Here is a 20,749-nt window from a genome sequence, read left to right as displayed (position 1 = left end):
CATTAAGAAACACTGTTAATTATGAAATGGTAGATGGATAAGACATGTCCCCAAAGTTTTAGCAAATTTCCCTAAATTTTATGCTTGAATTTTCATAATCTTTCCTCTTTAAAGAAATCTACAAGGTTTTGAGTACACAGCAAGTTGGGGAGACATTTTTTATCCTAAAAGAAGTTTCTCAGAATTGTTCATGAAATGCTAAAGGATAGGACAAACTTATCGGGTTACTTGTTGATCAGATTTGCTTTGAACATAAAAGTATACCTTTACAGACTGGTCCTGTATAGGATATTACGTCCCACTAACAGCAGCAGTTCATCTCTTTCTCCCTCCACCAAACTCGTTTTTCTTAAATAATTATATACTAATTTTATAAACATAAAACATGTTATTTGGATAATGATGCCAAGGTAACTGCAACAAAATTGATGAGTGTCTGGGTTGAGAAATTGAATTTATACCTGGTGCTACCTTTTTCTGATTGTTTCGAATTCCTTTGGTTGCCCTTAGTATATTTAGGTGTTTAAAATACCCTAAGATTATTCTGAATTTATTTTATCCAGAGTATGGATTCATATTCCTCCAGTCAAGATGTGCTAAGAGCCTAATTTTCTTTTAATTTCATGGAGAACAATTGACTAGCCACTAAGAATAGTTATTAAAACTTGCCAGTTTTCAACTTAAAATCAGTGAACATTTGGCATTTCCTTAAGAAAAGTTTTGAGAGTTTTGTTCTTTCCCAGTTGTATTTGCCTAATTTGTTTTTATATGTTATTTAAAATTTAGTAAGAATACATTGTTCTAGATTCTGAAAGTCATTTTAGTACTTTTTTTCCCCTTGCTTTACCACAGTGAAGACCAGCAGACATACACAAGAAGATGTTTGTTCTTTATACCAGGATTCGACAGTAGATATGAGAACAGTTACCATCTTGGCTAGCTTTGACATAATCATACTATGTTTTCCTACCAGTCAGTCAGATAAGTTGGAGGGGTAAATGTGAAGATTTTATATTTCTCTAAAGTTCCCAGATTGAGGCCTCTGCTTATCATGAGAAGGTACTTGGTTAGAGTTTTCAGAGGAAGTTATATATAACCTTTGAAGGAGATTTTTATAGCCTAGGGAGTTATTTTTATTTCTACTTAAAGATAAGGTCTTTATTATTATTATGTGTTCATCCATAAACATATTCAACTGTAGAATTTGTTCTCGGGAAATATAAGTGGTGATACTCTTAGATACCACTTGAAGTGGTGTTGAACCACAAAAATCAAAGTTGGATTAGCTGTAATATTTCAGATCACAGTAACGCTAATGAAATCACTGAAATTTTTACTGAGTAGTAACAGCCACTATTGCATATTTTTCCAATTGCTTGAGAACCTTCTGTGTTTGGTTGCTGGGATGTTGCCATGGTCACGTTCTGTGTTGGTGTGGAGTGGGGAGTTGTGGAATCAGTGGCAACCCAGGACGCCCAGGCTTGGAGGTAGGCTGTCTGAGAAGTCTTCATTGTTTTGAAGCCACACTTGACATGGACCAGAAGGTTCTGAAGAGACTGGTGGAATCCATCAGTAAGAGTGTCAATAGCTGTAAGTACTGACGAGATACCTAGCGCTGCCTGAACATCTTCCGTCAAATAAAAACATTGGGTAGTTGGCCAAGAACAAGTGCTTTGTAACCCCAAAGTAGAGTTCTATTTTCTATCTAATATTTTGGTCATTTTAAATACATAGGTAGTAAGTGAATGATAATCCCTGCACTTACACAGAAAACATTTCAGTCATCAGGTGTCCTAAAATACGTTACATGTGTAGGAAGACTGGCTTGAGAATTTATGTGACCGTGAAAATGCTAAAGGACTATGTGCCTGCAGAGTTCTGGTTTTATTATAGTCTGAAGTTTCATAAGAGACCTCAAAGTGTAAAGGTTTGCTTTGACAGCCCTCCTGGGTTCTCTGGCACAAAAGCCATAGCAGCAGATGACTGCTGCGCTTCCCAAGATTGATAGAGGTACATGAGGCATTTTAGATGTTAAAGAAACACCTTGTTGCTTTTGCACATGGCAAGTGTTTGTTAAACTAACAGACTTTTTTTAGGATTCCTTGCCCTGCCAGACTTTAAAAAAGTAATCTTGTGAATTTTTTGTTTCTGAAGCCTGACCACAAGCAATCCTGACCGCATTTCTAAAAATTTGTTTCTAGACTTTGAGGAACTATTATTTCAGCCAGCTTTACGGCCTCATTATTGGGCACTTCCATTTTTCTTTGCGTGACCTTGGCAGGATAGTCACTACCTTGTTTAAGCATCTCATTGTGGATATAATTCAGTTTTCTCTTTTAGTTGGATTTTAAATGATCTAAGTTCCTCAAGCACTCCTGGGCCCGGTTTACTCCTGTCGTCCTACTACCCGTAAAATCCATTCAGCAGATTGACCTAGTGTTGAATGCAGTAAGAAATGCCTGCTATTAACAGCCCGAGTTTTAGAACACTCAAAAGGAAGTTACGCTTGCTTTGCAAACCTGACTCCTCTCCCTTCCTGATGAGATTGTTCTTAGTGGCGTCTGCTACCCGTACGTGTGTTTACAGTCATTCTTCGTTACTCATATTTGAAAGCGATTCTCTGAAATAGTAGACACGAGTATGTAAAACTTAATGAGAAAAAAAAAAAAAAATGAGACCCATATCCCATATAGTCTACAAAGAAGATAAAGCTGTTTAGGAAAAAAGAAGTTGCATTCCTTCCTTATTCCAAAGTTTTTGACACTTAATAATTCTTAAGTTACTATTAAAAGTTCAGACCCTAAATACTTGAACAGCTAAGTGACCAGGATAACCAGATTATTAACAGCTGATGTTGTTGAGCTCTTCATTGACAGGATACTGCAAAATGGTTTATGTCCATTGTCTTCTCTTCCATTGAGGTAGGTGATGTTATCCATGTTCTTCGGTGAGGAAACTGCATCTTAGTTTAATTGTTTATGTAAAGTTACCCAGTTAGTGGGCTGAGCTAGTCTGATGTACACTCAGATAATCTTTGTTTTTTCAAATTAATCGGCATTATAGCCCCTGATGGTCATTCTGTACTGTTGTACCATAGTAAGGGCGCAGTGAAAAGTTGTTGAAATCAGTTCCCGTTCTTGAGTCCTTGCAGTTGAGACCAGGATAGACGATGTGTCTCATGACTAGAATTTGGTTGATGATGGATAGGGGTGGGAAGGACTAATAAGCTGTTGCTGCTTTGGCCATCCCAAGAACGGACTGTCTTTATTTCTCTTGGTGTTCTAATTGTGTGACAGAAAGTTGAAGTGATTTTTCCTGGGCTTTGCTTTAGAGCTTCTTAGGAGGGAGCCTTCATAATTTGCTAGGCCCCTCAAATGCCACATGGCCATCCAGTCCAAGCCAGGACCTTTGTGTGACTGTGCTCAGATTGTCAACTGGTCACCTCCGGTGACCTCCCAAAGGAAATTCACTCCCTTGCTAAACAGCTGTTTCCTCTTTTTTTTTTTTTTCCAACAGATCTAGAATGTTTTGTATTCTAGAGCTAATATGACTTCTGTCTTCATTTACACTGCTCTCTAGAGCTACATTGTTCATTATAGTAACCACTAGCTTCATGTGGCTATTTAAATAAAATATGTGGAACTTAAAATCCAGTTTTGGTCACACGAGCCACTTTTCAGGGTTTAATACCAACAATTGGGTTGTGGCTACCAAATTGAACGGCACAGATATAGAACATTTCCATTATCTCAGAAAGTTCTATTAGACCTTGCTGCTATAGAGTCATGCAAAGAAATTATTCCCTTTTCCAAATAATGGCCCTTTAATCTGATGGGGGAGGCAGATAATTACCTCATGGTATATAGTAAATGGCTTCATGGGTGAGTAACCTGTGTGTTCTCATAGGGCCCCATGCTAAGTTTAAGGCTCTGCTAACACTGACTTAAATAATTTTTTATGTTTTTATTCTTACTTGTATTTGTTTATTTATTTGGCTGTGCCAGGTCTTAGTTGTGGCATGCTGGGTCTTCGATCTTTGCTGCAGCACGCAGGCTCTAGTTCCCTGACCAGGGACCTGACAAGGGCCCCGTGCATTGGGTGCACAGAATCTTAACCATTGGACCACCACATCCAGTCCCAAAATTGGAGACCTGCATTTTCATTTTGCATTGGGCCCACAAATTCTGTAGTTGGTAGTGGCCATGACCTCTTACTTGTAGTATGGTAGGAGTAGCTCCCCCTTCAGAATCACCTGAAGGTTTATATTGAAAAGGTGGATCCCTGAGTACCATCCTTAGTGTATTTTAAACAATCTCTTGTCAGTGGTGCCAAGCCTCCAGATGTTCACTTCATGTGTTCTTAGACACTATAAAGTTTGAGGATCCTGATCTGAATTGTCTTTTCCACTTTAGACTTCAATTCTGTAGCCTAATGTCAATCCCAGTTTGACAGTGAGCTGGGAATCGACCCAGTCTTTTTCACACAGATTGTCATTTTTATACTTATGTACATTAGCAAACTTTATTTTAAAGTGAAGAATTTTAAAATGATTCTTAGTAGTGCCATGTGGTTTCATTCAACTGATCATTTTGGCATCTCAGACCTACTCTAGATCTTGACTCTCATCCAGCATATTCCTTAACTTCTCCCATTTACAAGTGATTGATTGTCATTTATTTAGCAAACATGTATTGAGAGATTACCGTTGTCCTAAGCTCTACTGGTTACTGAATAGATATTAACCTAAAAATAAGAGATTTTGCTAAAATCCCAAGTATTTAGTGAATTAATGTTCCCTGATCCACTCCTACCAGATGGAGGAAATAGTTAACTGTAGTATGATTTGACTATGTAAACTCATGAGCCTGTCTTTTCTGAGCACTCAGGAGTTTTTAACACAATTGATCGTCTTTTTTAGGACTTAGACCAGGACCACCTAAGGGCCCACTAGTCCAATATGTGGCTTTTTCTATATTTGTGATATGTAACATGAGCCAGTGTGTGCACATACATAGGTTTGTGTACATACAGACTTCCTAGCTGTGGCTGCAGAACAGGCTTAGAAATCCACAAAGAACCAGATTTCCTTAAAGCAATGGCTGAACAGAGCAGAGGGGAAACCTACACGACTCCTCTTTTTACTCTAGCACTGCTGCCATGCTCATCTGGTCTCCAACTGTGTGGAGGTTTTTCCCAACAAACAGTTCTCTGTGACACTAGCTGAGTGCCCCTATAATTAATATAATAACCAACACTACCTGGAGAGCATCAGATTCTACAGGTTAAGGGTTCAGTCCAGAAGACAGTACCCCACCAGATGCCGATCACAAGTCCAGGTTATTAGCTGTGCTGCTGACCAACTGGCTACAAATCATGACCCCCTCCTGTGGTCAGTTAATTTGCTAGAGCACCTCACAGAACTCAGGATGCAGCTTACTCCAGGTTACCAATTTATTATGAAAGGATATAGTTGAGTAGCTGGACGGAAGAGATGCATAGAGCAAGGTATGTGGTAAGTGGTATGGAGTTTCCAGGCTCTCTGGACACCTCTGTGTTCACCAGCCCAGAAGCTCCCCCAAGCCCCACTTTTGGGTGATTTTATGGAGGTTTTATTACACAGCCATGATAGATCATTAACTCAATTTCCAGCCCCCCTCTGGAGAAGGGATGGTGGTGGAACTAAAATTTCCACACTTTTAAACATGATTCGGTTTTTCTGTTGACAAGCTCCCACCTAAGAACAACCAACAGTCACCTCATTAGAACGAAAGACATCCTGTCAACAAGGAAATGCTAAGGGATTTAGGAGCTCTGTGCCAGAAAGCAAGAGGAGAGACCAATTTTTTTTTCCTGCCTGTTATTTCATACGGATAATACAAGATGGGACTGGCGAGCACTGCCAGAATGCAAGAAGTGTTGCACAAGGGGGAGGGCATGTGGGACAGAAGAGCCTAACCTGAAAGCCCCAGGGGCCAGAGCTGAAGCAACCTGAGCAGCGACATTATTGAGAAGTGACATGGTGTTGGCCTAAAATAAACAAATGTGACTTCATACTGATGTAGATGATTAAATGGAAAAGAGACAAATCTGCCTTTGAAGAATTTAATAGTATAAATACCCCTTCCCTATGAAGTGGAGTTTAATTAAACCTTTATCATGAGAGACTGGCTTCTAAAGACTAGAGAAAGGAGAAGTAGATTCAGTGGAGAAACTGAACCGTGTGATCCTGCTTAGCAGCAGTGATACATTATGTTAGTGTCACGTATCTGATACGTGACAAAAACAGCACTTTATCCCTCTAGTATTTTTCCCCAAAACACAACCACACTTTAATTATGAGGAAAGCATTAGGCAAACCTAAGTTGAGGAACATTGTGCAAAATAAAAACTGTCAAGTTCATGAAAAGGACTAAGACAGAACACTTGCAGGATTGGAGATGTGACAGCCAAATGGATCCCGCGTGGGATCCTAGAATAAACAAAGGAAATTGGTGGGAAAACAGGTGAAATCTATAATTTAGTTAATAATAATGTGCCAGTGTCAGTGTATTAATTTTGACAACTGCCCCATGGTTATGTAAGAAGTCAGCAGGAAGAAACAGTGAGGAGTTTAGGGGAATCTTACTATCACTGCATCTCTTACGTAAAATAAAACTATTCCAAACTAAAAAGTTTAATAAATAACGTGTCAGTATATGTATGAACACCATTCTCATTACCCACAGTTTCTCAAGTATCAAATACAGGGGTTCTTTGACCACACGTGTAAGGTCTTTAGATATAATGGAAGTGAGCTGCATAGGTAAAACTCAGAAGTTACTACCTGCTGCAGATTGTGTCTAAAATCCTTGATTATTTTGCTGGATAACTTGTTAGTATTTGATTCAGAGCAATTCCCGACTCCTGACTCACTTTCTTCAGATATCTATTTCACGTCGCTGTAACACTCAAACGTTAATTCTCCATCAGAGTTGAGCAGGGCTAGTTTCAGGCAAACATTAATGTAATATGTATGCAATGTAGTGTGTCCACACACGAATGTGTTTCTCCTCATATTCCATAAAAGGAGAAAAAAAGAGACTTCGTCCTCAGAGCACCTGCACCCCCTTCTGTGACCAAGTCTTGAAAAGTCACGTTGCTTTATTTTATTGTACTCTTGGTTGAAATGGCGGTCAAAAAATACCCCTAGTTTTAAGTGGAGACACAAACCCCATCTTTCTAAGGGAGAAGTATCAGAAGTCTCATTCTAAGAAGACCATATGAGTGGGACAGGATTTAAAATTATCTGGGAATATATAACCTGTCACCTCTAGATTGACCATTCATAAGGCAGTTTAAAGAATCCACTGCCAAAGTGATCCTCCTTAAATGCAAATCTGATTGTTAACTTGCCAGGCAAAATTTTTCAATAAGCCCCTCTGTAAAGTCAAACAGTTCCGCCACCTCGCTGCACCAAACCATCTGTGGCTCTGAGAACATGCCACCCTGCCTTCAAACTGCCTCCTCTTACTTAATAATGCTATTAATTATTTATTAATTTATTAATCTATTAATTATAACTTATATTGTATATATTAATAGATAATGTAAATATAAAGTATAAAATTATAATTTATATAAATTAATTATAATTTAATAACAATAATAAGTGCTTACCCCTGTGACTGGCTTTAGCTCGAGGGACACCTCTTCCTGGAGCCCCTTCTCACTCACTCACTGCCTTTCCCCACTTAATGATTCCTTTCTTTGGGTCACTGCCAAACACTATAATCACAGTGTTTGTAACACTTTTATTTCATTTCTTTTTCTCTTGACTAAAGTGTAATAAATTAAGGGCAGAAATGATGGTGTATTCATTGCCTAGGTTCATGGGAGGCCCTTAATAAATACTTATTAGATGGATAAAAATGACTTTTATGTCAAATCTTGGGGCTATGTATGAAGCCTGAGACTCTAGTTCAGTTCATAAATAATGTTAGGTATCTTTGTAATTGTTTATTCTATAGATTTATCAACATTTACCCTAAGAGTCAAGTCATTCTGACCATGTTAGAAACCCTAATGTAACCTGCATATTTGCTGTCAGTTCTCATTGGTTTTTGTTGAGTAACTTGAAATCACCTCGAAGACAACATCTAAAAAAATATTTCTCCTTCCACCCTCCCCAAAAGAGGGAGGGAGGAGAAGGAAGAGAGAAATAGAACCTGTAAACAGCTTCCCTCCTAACTCTCCAGTTCAGTGGCTCAGTCATGTCCAACTCTTTGCAACCCCATGAACCACAACACGCCAGGCCTCCCTGTCCATCACCAACTCCCAGAGCTTACCCAAACCCATGTCCATCCAGTCGGTGATGTCATCCAGCCATCTCATCCTCTGTCGTCCCCTTCTCCTCCTGCCCCCAATCCCTCCCAGCATCAGGGTCTTTTCAAATGAGTCAGCTCTTTGCATGAGGTGGCCAAAGTGTTGGAGTTTCATCTTCAACATCAGTCCTTCCAATGAACACCCAGGACTGATCTCCTTTAGGATGGACTTGGATTTCCTTGCAGTCCAAGGGACTCTCAAGAGTCTTCTCCAACACCACAGTTCAAAAGCATCAATCTTCTGCGCTCATCTTTCTTTATAGGTCAAATCTCACATCCATACATGACCACTGGAAAAACCATAGCCTTGACTAGATGGACCTTTGTTGGCAAAGTAATGTCTCTGCTGTTTAGGTTGGTCATAACTTTCCTTCCAAGGAGTAAGCGTCTTTTAATTTCATGGCTGCAATCACCATCTGCAGTGATTTTGGAGCCCAGAAAAATAAAATCAGCCATTGTTTCCACTGTTTCCCCATCTATTTCCCATAAAGTGATGGGACCAGATGCCATGATCTTAGTTTTCTGAATGTTGAGCTTTAAGCCAACTTTTTCACTCTCCTCTTTCACTTTCATTAAGAGGCCCTTTTCTTCTTCACTTTCTGCCATAAGGGTGGTGTCATCTGCATATCTGAGGTTATTGATATTTCTCCCGACAATCTTGATTCTAGCTTGTACTGCTTCCAGCCCAGCGTTTCTCATGATGTACTCTGCATATAAGTTAAATAAGCAGGGTGACAATATACAGCCTTGACGTACTCCTTTTTCTATTTGGAACCAGTCTGTTGCTCCATGTCCAGTTCTAACTGTTGCTTCCTGACCTGCATACAGGTTTCTCAAGAGGTAGCTCAGGTGGTCTGGTATTCCCATCTCCTTCATAATTTTCCACAGTTTATTGTGATCCACACAGTCGAAGGCTTTGGCATAGTCCATAAAGCAGAAATAGATGTTTTTCTGAAACTCTCTTGCTTTTTTGATGATTCAGCGGGTATTGGCAATTTGATCTCTGGTTCCTCTGCCTTTTCTAAAACCACCTTGAACATCTGGAAGTTCACGGCTCATGTATTGCTGAAGCCTGGCTTGGATAATTTTAAACATTACTTTACTAGTGTGTGAGATGAGTGCAATTGTGTGGTAGTTTGAGCATTCTTTGGCATTGCCTTTCTTTGGGATTGGAATGAAAATTGACCTTTTCCAGTCCAGTGGTCACTGCTGAGTTTTCCATATTTGCTGACATATTGAGTGCAGCACTTTCACAGCATCATCTTTCAGGATTTGAAATAGCTCAACTGGAATTCCATCACCTCCACTAGCTTTGTTCCTAGTGATGCTTCCTAAGGCCCACTTGACTTCACATTCCAGGATGTCTGGCTCTAGGTGAGTGATCACACCATTGTGATTATCTGGGTTGTGAAGATCTTTTTTGTACAGTTCTTCTGTATATTCTTGCCTCCTCCTCTTAATATCATCTGTTTCTGTTAGGTCCCTACTATTTCTGTCCTTTATTGAGCCTATCTTTGCATGAAATATTCCCTTGGTATCTCTAATTTTCTTGAAAGTTTTCTCAAATTATCTTTAATTCATAGAATCAGACTTTTAGAAACTGAGGGACTATCAGAGATCATATAGAATAATACTCAAATTGTATAGGTGAGGACTCTGAGGCATAAAGAAGTTGAATTGTGTTAAGTCAACTATGTAGGATACGAAATGGAAGTGGAACCCAGACTTAAGTCTAGTACCCCCAACACACAAAGCCTAATCACTTAGTTCTCAGTTCGGACAGTGCATTAGAGTCACCTTTGTGCTTCTTAAGCAGCATCTCAGGCTCCCTGCCCGCTTTCTGATCTCATTTCTGTGGTCCTAAGTAAAGCTTATTGCTCCAAGCCAGGTTTCTAGGCTTCCAGCTTTCCCCTTCAGTACAACTTTGCCAGATGGGTTTTATTAAACCACTTCTTGACCCTTACAGCATAGAAGAATTAGCTGAGCTTTTGTTTCAAAGGTAGCTCCTGGACCCACTGTTAGCAACTGTGACTTAGTAGGTCTGGGGCAAGGCCTTTGACAAGCAATGAGAGGTGGGTGATTTTCATACAGAGGGTCCAAAGATGATACCACAAGAAACCCTGCTCCAGAAAAACAAACATTAATCTTCTGACCAAGCATTCAAGGCTCTATTTCAACAGCCTGTCCTCTTCAGTCTTGTTTTTCACTTCTTCCCAACTTGCTATGCTCCCAACAAAACATATTCAACCTCAATCTCAATTCTCTCCTTTACTCATGTTATTCCCTCTTCCTGGAATTCTCCACTTCTTTACCACCCTGAATACATTCCTTTCTGGATAAATTGCTCTGCATCCATCAAGGCCCAGTTCAAAGTCTACGCTCATGAAAATAGCACAAGTCTTTCTCATACAGATTTCTCTTCACATGTCTATAGTGGTGAGTGTTATATGACATAATTTAACATTTATATACTGTCTTAATGAGACCTCTGAGTGGCATCTGTCTTGACTGTGTGAGCTCTTAAGTAACAAGTCCATGTCACAGTTTTTAAACCACTAGTGCATCACAGAAACAAAATAGCTATACATTTAATTGGGTTGGAGAACTCAGAGGTTAAATCTAAGTTGTATTTATTTGTATTTTCATTTTACAGTCAAAAAGAGTGAAATAGAGTGTCTCATAAGGATTTTTCACAACTTGGTGGGAAGAGGTGACATAAAACTTGCTAACGCTGGACTAGATCGTAACACATTTCGAGTGATCCTGCACAGCGTATTTGGAATGACTGATGATGTGCTAATGAACAGGGGTAAGGAGTCCTGGAGACTGAGATGGGCCAAGCTGCGGTGGCAGATGCGCGCGTGTGTGTGTGTGTGTGTGTGTGTGTATACACACATACATATATACATACACATATATTCAGTTTTCACCAGACTGAAATTTTTAAAGCAAAAACTATACATATAATTCTGGTAGTGCTACTGATTTAGAACAGTAAATCTGATTTGATGATCAGGATGGATTTTATTATAAACTCACTCAAGTTCTTGTCTCATAGCTGTAGTACTTTGAGAAAGAACCAGTAAGGAACTAAATAAGCTAGCAGTATTTTTTTTTTAAGATAAGTTTGTTAAAAATAAAGATAAGCTTGTGGTTTCCATTGTCTTTGGATTCATATGCTGTAGACATGTAAAACATATATAAAGACATGTTGACTTCTTCAACAAACACAAAAAGAAAATTACTCATTATATTGAAAAAAATTAAATAATTTTATATTTAAAATAAGAAATTATATAACGTGTTCCAGTCAGTTTCAATAACAAACTTTCAGTGTTCAATTTGATGTCTTGATGTGTGTATACACCATGAAGACCGTATCATGTCATGCGGTGGTGCTCAGTCATGTCCGACTGTTTGCAGCCCCCGTGGACTGTAGCCTGCCAGGCTCCATCCATGAAATTTTCCAGGCAAGATTACTAGAGTGGGTTGCCATTTCCTTCTCCAGGGGATCTTCCCAACCCAGGGATTGAACCCTCATCTCTTGCATCTACTGCTTGGTAGGTGGGTTCTTTACCACTGAGCTACCTGGGAAGTCCATAGTCAAAATAATTAATGTTTCCATCAACCCCAAAGGAGACAATAATATTTTGTTTTCTATAGGATAATACCAAGATTTCACTGGTAATTTTAAAAATAATGTGTTATTTTACTAATTGATCTTTAGGTATAACACAAATTCTTTAAAACAGGATTTTACCACTCTTTTTAGAGTGGTAAAAATTATCACATTGATTATCTACATTGTTGGTCTTTTTTCCTCAAAATAACCATACAAAACATCACAAGTGACACTCATCATTAACCATGGGGAGGAGAATGGCTTCTTTTTGTAAAAATCTGTTGGAAATATACTTCCAGTTATTTTTGATTCTTTCAAGAAAGATTGTACCAAAACCTTCTGTCCACCCCCCTTTTTGGGAGGGAATACTTTTTTACTCTATTCATAGTACTCTTGAATAATAGCTATAAATTACAATACACTAACACATTCCTTTTCTTTCAGTATTTTTTGCATTTGACAAAGACAATGATAACTACATAAATGTGAAAGAGTGGGTTAAAGGACTATCAGTGTTTCTTCGAGGGACTTTTGAAGAAAAGCTGAAGTGTAAGATTTCTATATAAATATTAACATATATAGTATCAATTTTACATTTAATTAATCCTTAAATCATTTTTTAAAAAATATAAACTCAGTGTTATTCTCTATAGCACTCTTGCAAAAGTAGTTGATGAGAGTTTAAAAAAAAAGGCAGATGAAATGGGTGACCTCTTTTATAGGAGAGTCCCTGGTCCCCAAGACACTTACTTCACTAGTTCTGTAGCATACAAATACCACCAGCATGGCTCTTTGGCTCCAGGCCTGGGCAAAGAACAGTAGCTACAGGTCAGGACAGGTGCCGACTATGATGATAGGCAAGGCTGAGATCTCTGGGGCTGTGTCTGGGCTCAGCAGGAAATGGGCCTTGATTATGGGCAGCCTCGTAGTCCACAGTGGGACTATTGCTTGTCTTTTCATCAGAGTAGGGATGAGGGGTTGACACAAGACAAGGTAAAGCACACAGCTGTCAGACACCAACACTCTAGTGTTAGAATAAGTGTAGGTGAATAAAGGGAATGAGACTGAGGCAATGAAACCCCAAAGGGAGGAAGTATTATAAAGGGAGCTTCCTACAGAAGAGCATCATTAGGAATTCCAAAGACGAAAATCTCCCAGTTCACAATTTTGTAGAGATAGCTCTGGCTCGCCTCACCTGTACCACTGATGTGACGCATGTTTTCTATGTTTTACACCTCCTGTGCCAGGATTTGGGGTGTGAAACCTAGAGAGAGAATAGGAACAATTTTAAACAACAGTGTTCAAGGGAACAAATGTCAAATTACATAGGAAAAACTGCAGAGTTCTTAGTATGTAAGCAAATTTTTTCTTCATTTATTTTTATTAGTTGGAGGCTAATTACTTTATAATATTGTAGTGGTTTTTGTCATACATTGACATGAATCAGCCATGGATTTACATGTATTCCCCATCCCGATCCCCCCTCCCACCTCCCTCTCCACCCGATTCCTCTGGGTCTTCCCAGTGCACCAGTATGTAAGCAAATTTTTATCCCTTCTGCCACTTGATTCTGGTTTTGGGATGTTCAAAAGAAAATCTCTAAGTTAAATACATGTTTTAAAAATGATAGTAACGGAGAAGGAAATGGCAACCCATTCCAGTATTCTTGCCTGGAAAAGTGCATGGACAGAGGAGCCTGGCGGGCTGCAGTCCATTGGGGTTACATGACTGAGCATGTGTGTGCAAGGGTGGAGGCAGATGGGTTGGTAGCAATAAAGTGGTAGAACTAAAAAAATAAAAATAAAAATGATAGTAACATTTTAAAGACTCACCAACCATATTTGACATTTATGACTTTTGTTTCTCTCTTTTATTTGGAGGAGGTATTTTTTTTTCCTTTTTTTTAATACTTAAAAAATTGAAGTATAATTTGACATACAACATTGTATACTTCCTTTTTTTTCTTACAACATGTTTTTTCCCCCACTTTTCTCCAGTCTAATTTTCACAGGACACCATTAAGTACAGTAGTCACTTGTTCCTTATAACTGCAGTGTTCTTATAATCTCACTGAGAAATGAAAAGTGAAGTTTCATGAATGTAAATTCTTGTGAGACTTCTGTATAACAACACTGGACATGATGAATTGCTGTTGTTTAGTCTTTAAGTCGTGTCCAACTCATTTGCCACCCCATGGACTGCTGCCTGTTAGGCTCTCTGACCATGGGATTTTCCAGGCAAGAACACTGGAGTGGGTTGCCATTTCCTTCTCCAGGGATCTTCCCAACCCAGGGATCAAACCCATGTCCCCTCCATTGGCAGGTGGATTCTTTACCACTGAGCCAGCAGGGAAGCCAGGACATAATGAATTAGCATCACATTATCAAATTTTTTTTCCTTTTCTAATCCCACTGCCTAAAAATACTTCATGTATTATACATTTCAATACATGTTAATTTGGGGAAAACACTGTTTCTAGTAGGGTTGTGTCACAAGCTTATATATGCTATATGTTAGAAAAATGCAACAAAAGAGCTAATCTGATACTCTGGAATTTAATACCTGGTTCTTTTTCTTCCTCACTCCCTCCCTTCTTTTCTCCCTATCTTGCTTTTCTTTCTTTCCTTGTCTCTGTCTCTCTCTCCCTCCCCCCTCCCTTCCTTTCTTTCCAAAAACATTTAACTAGATTACGAACTCAAGAACTACCTCACTGCTCTATTCCCAGGACCTGAATAAGGTCATTTGTGGGATGAAGGATAAACTGTAGTAGTGCTTACATGGTACAGTGGAAATCATGAAATCATTCTCCAGGGAGAGATGGATCATTTTGGATAGTGAAATGGGCAGTCTCCAAGGAGTTGACAGACTCACTACCCACTACCCAAATATATAGAACAATTTTTTTGTCAGTGATGTAATGATGTGTATACTCTAGCTTTTTTACTCTGTGTAAGAAGGAAATTATAGCAGTAAGATACACACACACACATATATATGTGTATATATGTAAAGAAAGACTTTATACACATATGTGTGAGTGTGTGTGTGTTTATCACAAAGGATATTTAGTCTTGTGGAAAGATTTATAAAATTCTCTACTGTGTAGAATGTTGTTCAGTCGCTAAGTCATGTCTGGCTCTTTGTGACCCCATGGACTGCAGCACGCCAGGCTCCTCTGTCCTCCACTGTCTCCCAGGATTTGCTCAAATTCATTCATTGAGTCTAGACTGTAGATTGTCTGAACTGTTTTTATCCTTCTTTAATTACATACTGAAATAACTGAGAAGACTAGTGACATTTTAATTATTTTTATCCTTGTCTATAAACTTCTTATGCTTTGAAAAGTTTGTTTTGAAGTTTATTATTTCAATGGTGATGGTTACATTTCTCGAGAGAGAATATACGACATGTTGAAGAACAGTCTACACCAACAGTCACCTGGAGAAGAGACTGATGAAGGAATAAGAGAGTTGGTAGATATAGCACTGAAGAAAATGGTAAGAATAAAAAAGCTGTAATTCATTATATTCAGTCCAGTGGATGTGAGAAAGCTAAAGCTAAATAAATGATTTATTTTCCTACACAGTGAATGTAACCTTTGTGAGGGCAGGAGTTCTTATTTGTTCTCTGCCCTATCCATTGCCTAAAACAGTGCCAGGCTGATGGTGGTTCCTTCATAAGTATTTATGGGATGGCTGGGTGATTAAATGAATCACTACATTAAATGAATGTTAATTTTATTTATTATTGTACTATCAGCTAACTGTCATTATCTGGAAAGGAGGGTGATAGATTTAGTTCTTTTAAAATTGAATGCCATTGTAGTCTGTCTTCGTGACCTTTGCTTTCTCATCCATCTGGACACTCATTATAATGAAATAACCCTTATAAAGTGCTTACTACACGCTGGACCCTTCACAGAAGTTTAATATGTAAACATGTTTTATCTTCAAAACAACGGGATGAAGTAGAAAATATTATCTCTATTTTGCAGATGAGAAAACTGAAGTGCAGATAGGTTTATACAAGGCCATGATGGAAAATGAGGTGCAAAATTTATCTTTCAGTGAAACCAGTAACACCTCTTTATTATGGCCATAGTGATTTCTTTTTTTCCCTGTGACCCTAGACTGGATACCAATGGTTTAAGACTCTGAGGCCGCCGAGGTCCAGCTCACTACCTCTTTGGAGTTCAGGAAGTAACTGATGAGGGGGTCTGCCGAGTCTCAGGGTCTCAGATTCAGCTAACAGAGCACAGGGTGTCCTTTTCCATTAGACATGCCCAGTAGCCACTGTGAGCCTGGAGGGCAGACTTCTTGAGACAGTATCCTTCCCAGTACACACCCACACCCACTCCCCCTTCTTTTTTTTTTTTTTCATCCTAAATTTTAATTTTTTTCAAAGTTGCCATTTTTTTTCATTTATTTTTATTAGTTGGAGGCTAATTACTTTACAATATTGTAGTGATTTTTGCCATACATTGACATGAATCAGCCATGGATTTACATGTGTTCCCCATCCTGAACCCCTGTCCCACCCCTTCTTTTTTTAAAATACTTTTTTTTTTTAATTTACTTACTTGGCTGCACTGGGACTCAGTTGCAGCACATGGGATCTTTAGTTGCAGCGTGCAGGATCTGGTTCCCTGAAGGGCGACTGAACCTGACTGGGCCCCCTGCATTGGGAGCATGGGGTGTTAACCACTGGACCACAAGGGAAGTCCCCTACCCCCTTCTTTTGGAAATAAAATGTCATGGAGTGACTCTTTTTCTGAAAATTATTCAAACCTTTCTTTAAATTAGACCCCCCAGCAACCTTGATTTAGTTATGCCCAGAAGTGAAAAAATAAGGACCCGTCAAGTCAAATCCAAATTGAATTAAGCAGTTAAAACTATTCATAATCTACTCACATGATTTAGTTAATTTCCCATAGTCCCTGTCGTGAACGCTGCATTCCAGCCTGGTCTGTCTGCTTCCTGACTTGCATTCTGGCATACTGTCATAATCCATGTTGAGCCATTCTTCTGCTTTTCCTCCTGACACCTCTCCACCTATCTATACCCCAACCATCCTTAAGGGCCTAGCAGGAGTCTGCTAGCTTCTTCTCATGATCCTAGTCCTTCTTGCTTTCTCAGTGCCTGCTCCTTATTAAGCAACTTCACTTTTATACATTTTACATGATATCCTTCTCTCAAGTTTAAGAGATGCTTTGTGAAACAAGACTAAAATTAAGCTTAGGAATCTTTGGCACTATTTTTTCACAAAAGTAGCAGTATTACAATGGCCTTCCTCTAATTTTCTGTTTTATTTCCCCAATTCGGGTAGAAGTCCTTTAAGGATTTTAATTATTATTACTGACTTACTTGGCTGCAGCAGGTCTTACTTGTGGTGTGTGGGATGTCAGCTTCCGGCCCACCAGGGAAGCCCCTAGGGACAGGGTTTTATATGTCTAAGGTGACGCTTGGGCTGCTGTGACCAAGTATCATCCTCCGGGTAGACTGAACAGCTGGAATTTATTCTCACAATTCGGGGAATCTGAGAAGTCCAAGATGAAAGTGCCAGCAGGTTCACTTCCTGGCTGAGCGCTCTCCTCTTGCCTTGCTGACAGCCACCTCCTCAGTGAGTCCTCACACGGCAGAGACAGGGAGCTTTGGCCTTTCTTTTACTCACGCGGACACTAACAGCACGTTGGGGCCCTACCTTCATGACCTCCTCTGAACCTGTTACCTCCCAAAGACCCCCACCTTCAAATACCATCCCACTGCCGTGGTCAGTGGAGAGACAAACGTTCTATTCATAATATCAGCTATTAGATTAAAAGGAACAAAGTAAATAAGCACCTTTTGATGTGTGCAAGTAGTGCCTACAGAAGTATGAACGTAAGTTTGATTTGGTAAAACCTTTTTTTCTACAGTTATTTTCCATGCAGAATTAACTACTCTTGTCATTTACCAAGAAATCATCTTCCTCTCTAGGATTATGACAATGATGGCAAGATATCTTTTGCAGATTTTGAAAAAGCAGTGAAAGAAGACAGACTTTTGTTGGAAGTGTTTGGACCATGTTTACCGGAGGCAAAGGTACAGTGGCAGCAATGAATTGGTTTGGGGGGAAATTCCAAAGGACCTAAAAAGAAATACTTGCTAGACACTTACCTCTGTAGGGTTCCGACCTACTGCTGAAGTTCAGCAATCAAGGTCTCTGCCCCATCTTAGCATTTGGGACCCAAGACCGTAGTGACCAAGGAATTATACTCAAGATTTTTTTTCAGCTTTTAACCACCTTGACCATACACAATTCCTAATATTCTGGATGTTAATATTTTCTCCCTCCAAACCCAAAGTATATTGGCTTGCTTGAGATAGAACAGCAAATACAGAGTGGATTCAGCAAGAACCTACCATAAACTGCTAAGAGAAAACTTGATCTCTTTCTCATTTGTTGTCAATGAGAATACACTTTCAAAAATTTTGATCACGTGCATAGGACTTTATAGTATTTTATTTGTCCTCAAAAAGTATTGAATTTGACAAAGGTTTTCTGAGCCAGAAGAGCCAGCCTGATAATTGACTTCACTATTTCCTTTCTTAATTCTTCGTTTGAGCAACTGTGCTTTGCAAACATGTGATATAAGAAGAAAGTTTCTATTCTCTGCAGTAATTTAGATGGGTGATTTTGTGGATGAATTTGCATAATGTTAAGCTATCCTTCATAGCTCAGTTGGTAAAGAATCCACCTGCAATGCAGGAGACCCCAGTTTGATCCCTGGGTTGGGAAGATCCCCTGGAGAAGGGAAAGGCTACCCACTCCAGTAGTCTGGCCTGGAGAATTCCATGGACTGTATAGTCCATGGGGTCAGAAAGAGTCAGGCACAACTAAGTGACCTTCACTTTCACTTTTTCACTTCAAGCTCTCCTTATGCAGACTTATCCACCTACATGTTAAGCTATCCTTGGGCTTCCCTGGTGGCTCAGACAGTAAAGAATCTGCCTGCAATGCAGGAGACCCTGGGTTGGGAAGATCCGCTAGAGAAGGGAATGGCAACCTACTCTAGTATGTTTGCCTGGAGAAATCCTGGACAGAGCAGCTTCGCAGGCTACAATCCATGGCATCGCAAAGTCAGACATGGCTGAGCAACTAACACTTTCACTTTCAAGCTATCCTTAAGTCATCTCAGCTTGTCCTGCTGTAGTTTATCCCCACATTTTAACTGTCTGGAAACCTGTATTAAAAATCAATGTGTAAAAGGCAAACTTCTCTAAGAGGACTGATGGGTTAAACGGTATAGAATAACAGGCTAGAGCCAGTACTTAGGTTCAGATGGAACAACCAGGGTTCTTCAGCAGCTCCCCTCGAGTCCATCCGTAGCCCAGTGATCTAGAGTCTTACTACTGCGTATGATCTGTGCACCACTGGTATCCCCTAGAAGCTTGTGAGAACTGCACTCTCAGATCTCTCCTCAAACCAGCTGAATCAGAATCTTGTCTTTTTTTAGTGTGTGACACAGGTTCGGTTCATTTTCCCTCCCATATCATGGTCCATCCTGTGTATGTGGCCGGGGACGGGGAGCAGTGCTGACCTCCAGTCACAGAAAAGGTCAGGGACACGGAACCCACACAGCAGCTCCTCCCGTCAGGACTGTCAGAGAGCATTTTCAATATTCACAAAATACACCTGTCGTAACATTTATCTTCTTAACCAATTTTAAGCCTACAGTTCAATAGCGATAAGTACATTCATGCTATTTTGCAACCCATCTCCAGAACTCTGCTCATCTTACCAAACTGAAACTCTACACCCATTAAACAACTTCCCATTCCCATCACCCACCAGCCCCTGCCACCACCATCTGAATCTGCATTGTAATAAGACCCCAGAGACTCAAAACACCTCAAAGTCTGAAAAGCCTGATCTAGACAGCAACTTGCTCTAATTCTATGCTGAAGTCGCTAATGTATTTTTTGACTAAGAGTGCCACAGAAAGTACAGTTGACCCTTGAACAATATAGGTGTGAACTGGGAAGGTCCACTTATATGTAGAATTTTTTTCTATTAATAAATACATACCATATGATCACACATACATACCATATGATCCATGGTCGGTTGAATCTGAGGATACAAAACAGCAGATATGGAAGGCAGACTGTAAAGTTACATGTGGATTTTTGCGTGGAGGGTCAGCAACCCTAACCCCACATTATTCAAGGGTCAATTGTATATCTGATTATCTCACAAGGAAGTAGGGCTAGTCCCCTTGCCTGCAGCTTCTTTTAATATCATTCACAACTCAGTGCCATCCTAGCAAGCTCGCATAATGTCATAAATGAAGGTAAAAGTTTCTAACCTTTATATTCAAAATCAATCCATTAGGCAAGAGACCCTTAGGATAGGGAGAAAAGGAGACACCATCTGGTATGGGCCTCCTCAGGTTACTGTTATCAGCAAAAAAAAGAAAAAAGGGAAACATCCTGGACATACTTGGACTTGCAATTATGTGGCCCTCTGACAGGAAAAAAATGTGGGAAGTAGTAGTGAAAGTCTACCATTTACAAATATTGATTTGTTTCTGCCACAGATGAAGTAAATTATCTTTGAAGTTAACTAAAGCATATATGCTTCTCATTTCAGCTTTGTTCTAACAGTTTATTAACTTTTTTGCTTTGCAGAGTTGTCTTGATTTTGAAGCCCTGGCATTCCAACATATCCTGACTTCTAGTTTTTGAATGTTACTCATCCAAAATTATTAAAATCAGAAACAGATCCT

General features: G+C 39.4%; 1 protein-coding gene across 1 annotated transcript; it reads left to right on the top strand.

The window, feature by feature from the left end:
• The first annotated feature begins 96 nt into the window (after positions 1-96).
• Positions 97-20,745, top strand: LOC122673766 (EF-hand calcium-binding domain-containing protein 1-like). The gene is made up of 6 exons (XM_043871619.1): positions 97-1,590; positions 11,014-11,169; positions 12,427-12,531; positions 15,328-15,479; positions 17,958-18,062; positions 20,652-20,745. Exons 1-6 carry the CDS (start codon positions 1,533-1,535, stop codon positions 20,706-20,708), a joined length of 633 nt encoding a protein of 210 aa, XP_043727554.1. The 5' UTR covers positions 97-1,532; the 3' UTR covers positions 20,709-20,745.
• The last annotated feature ends 4 nt before the right edge of the window (positions 20,746-20,749 follow it).

The sequence above is a fragment of the Cervus elaphus genome, chromosome 18 (genome assembly GCF_910594005.1).
Source record: "Cervus elaphus chromosome 18, mCerEla1.1, whole genome shotgun sequence".
In the NCBI taxonomy this organism is placed as follows: domain Eukaryota; kingdom Metazoa; phylum Chordata; class Mammalia; order Artiodactyla; family Cervidae; genus Cervus; species Cervus elaphus.
Note: the sequence above shows the minus strand (reverse complement) of the source record. Positions and strands in the feature narration are given on the sequence as shown.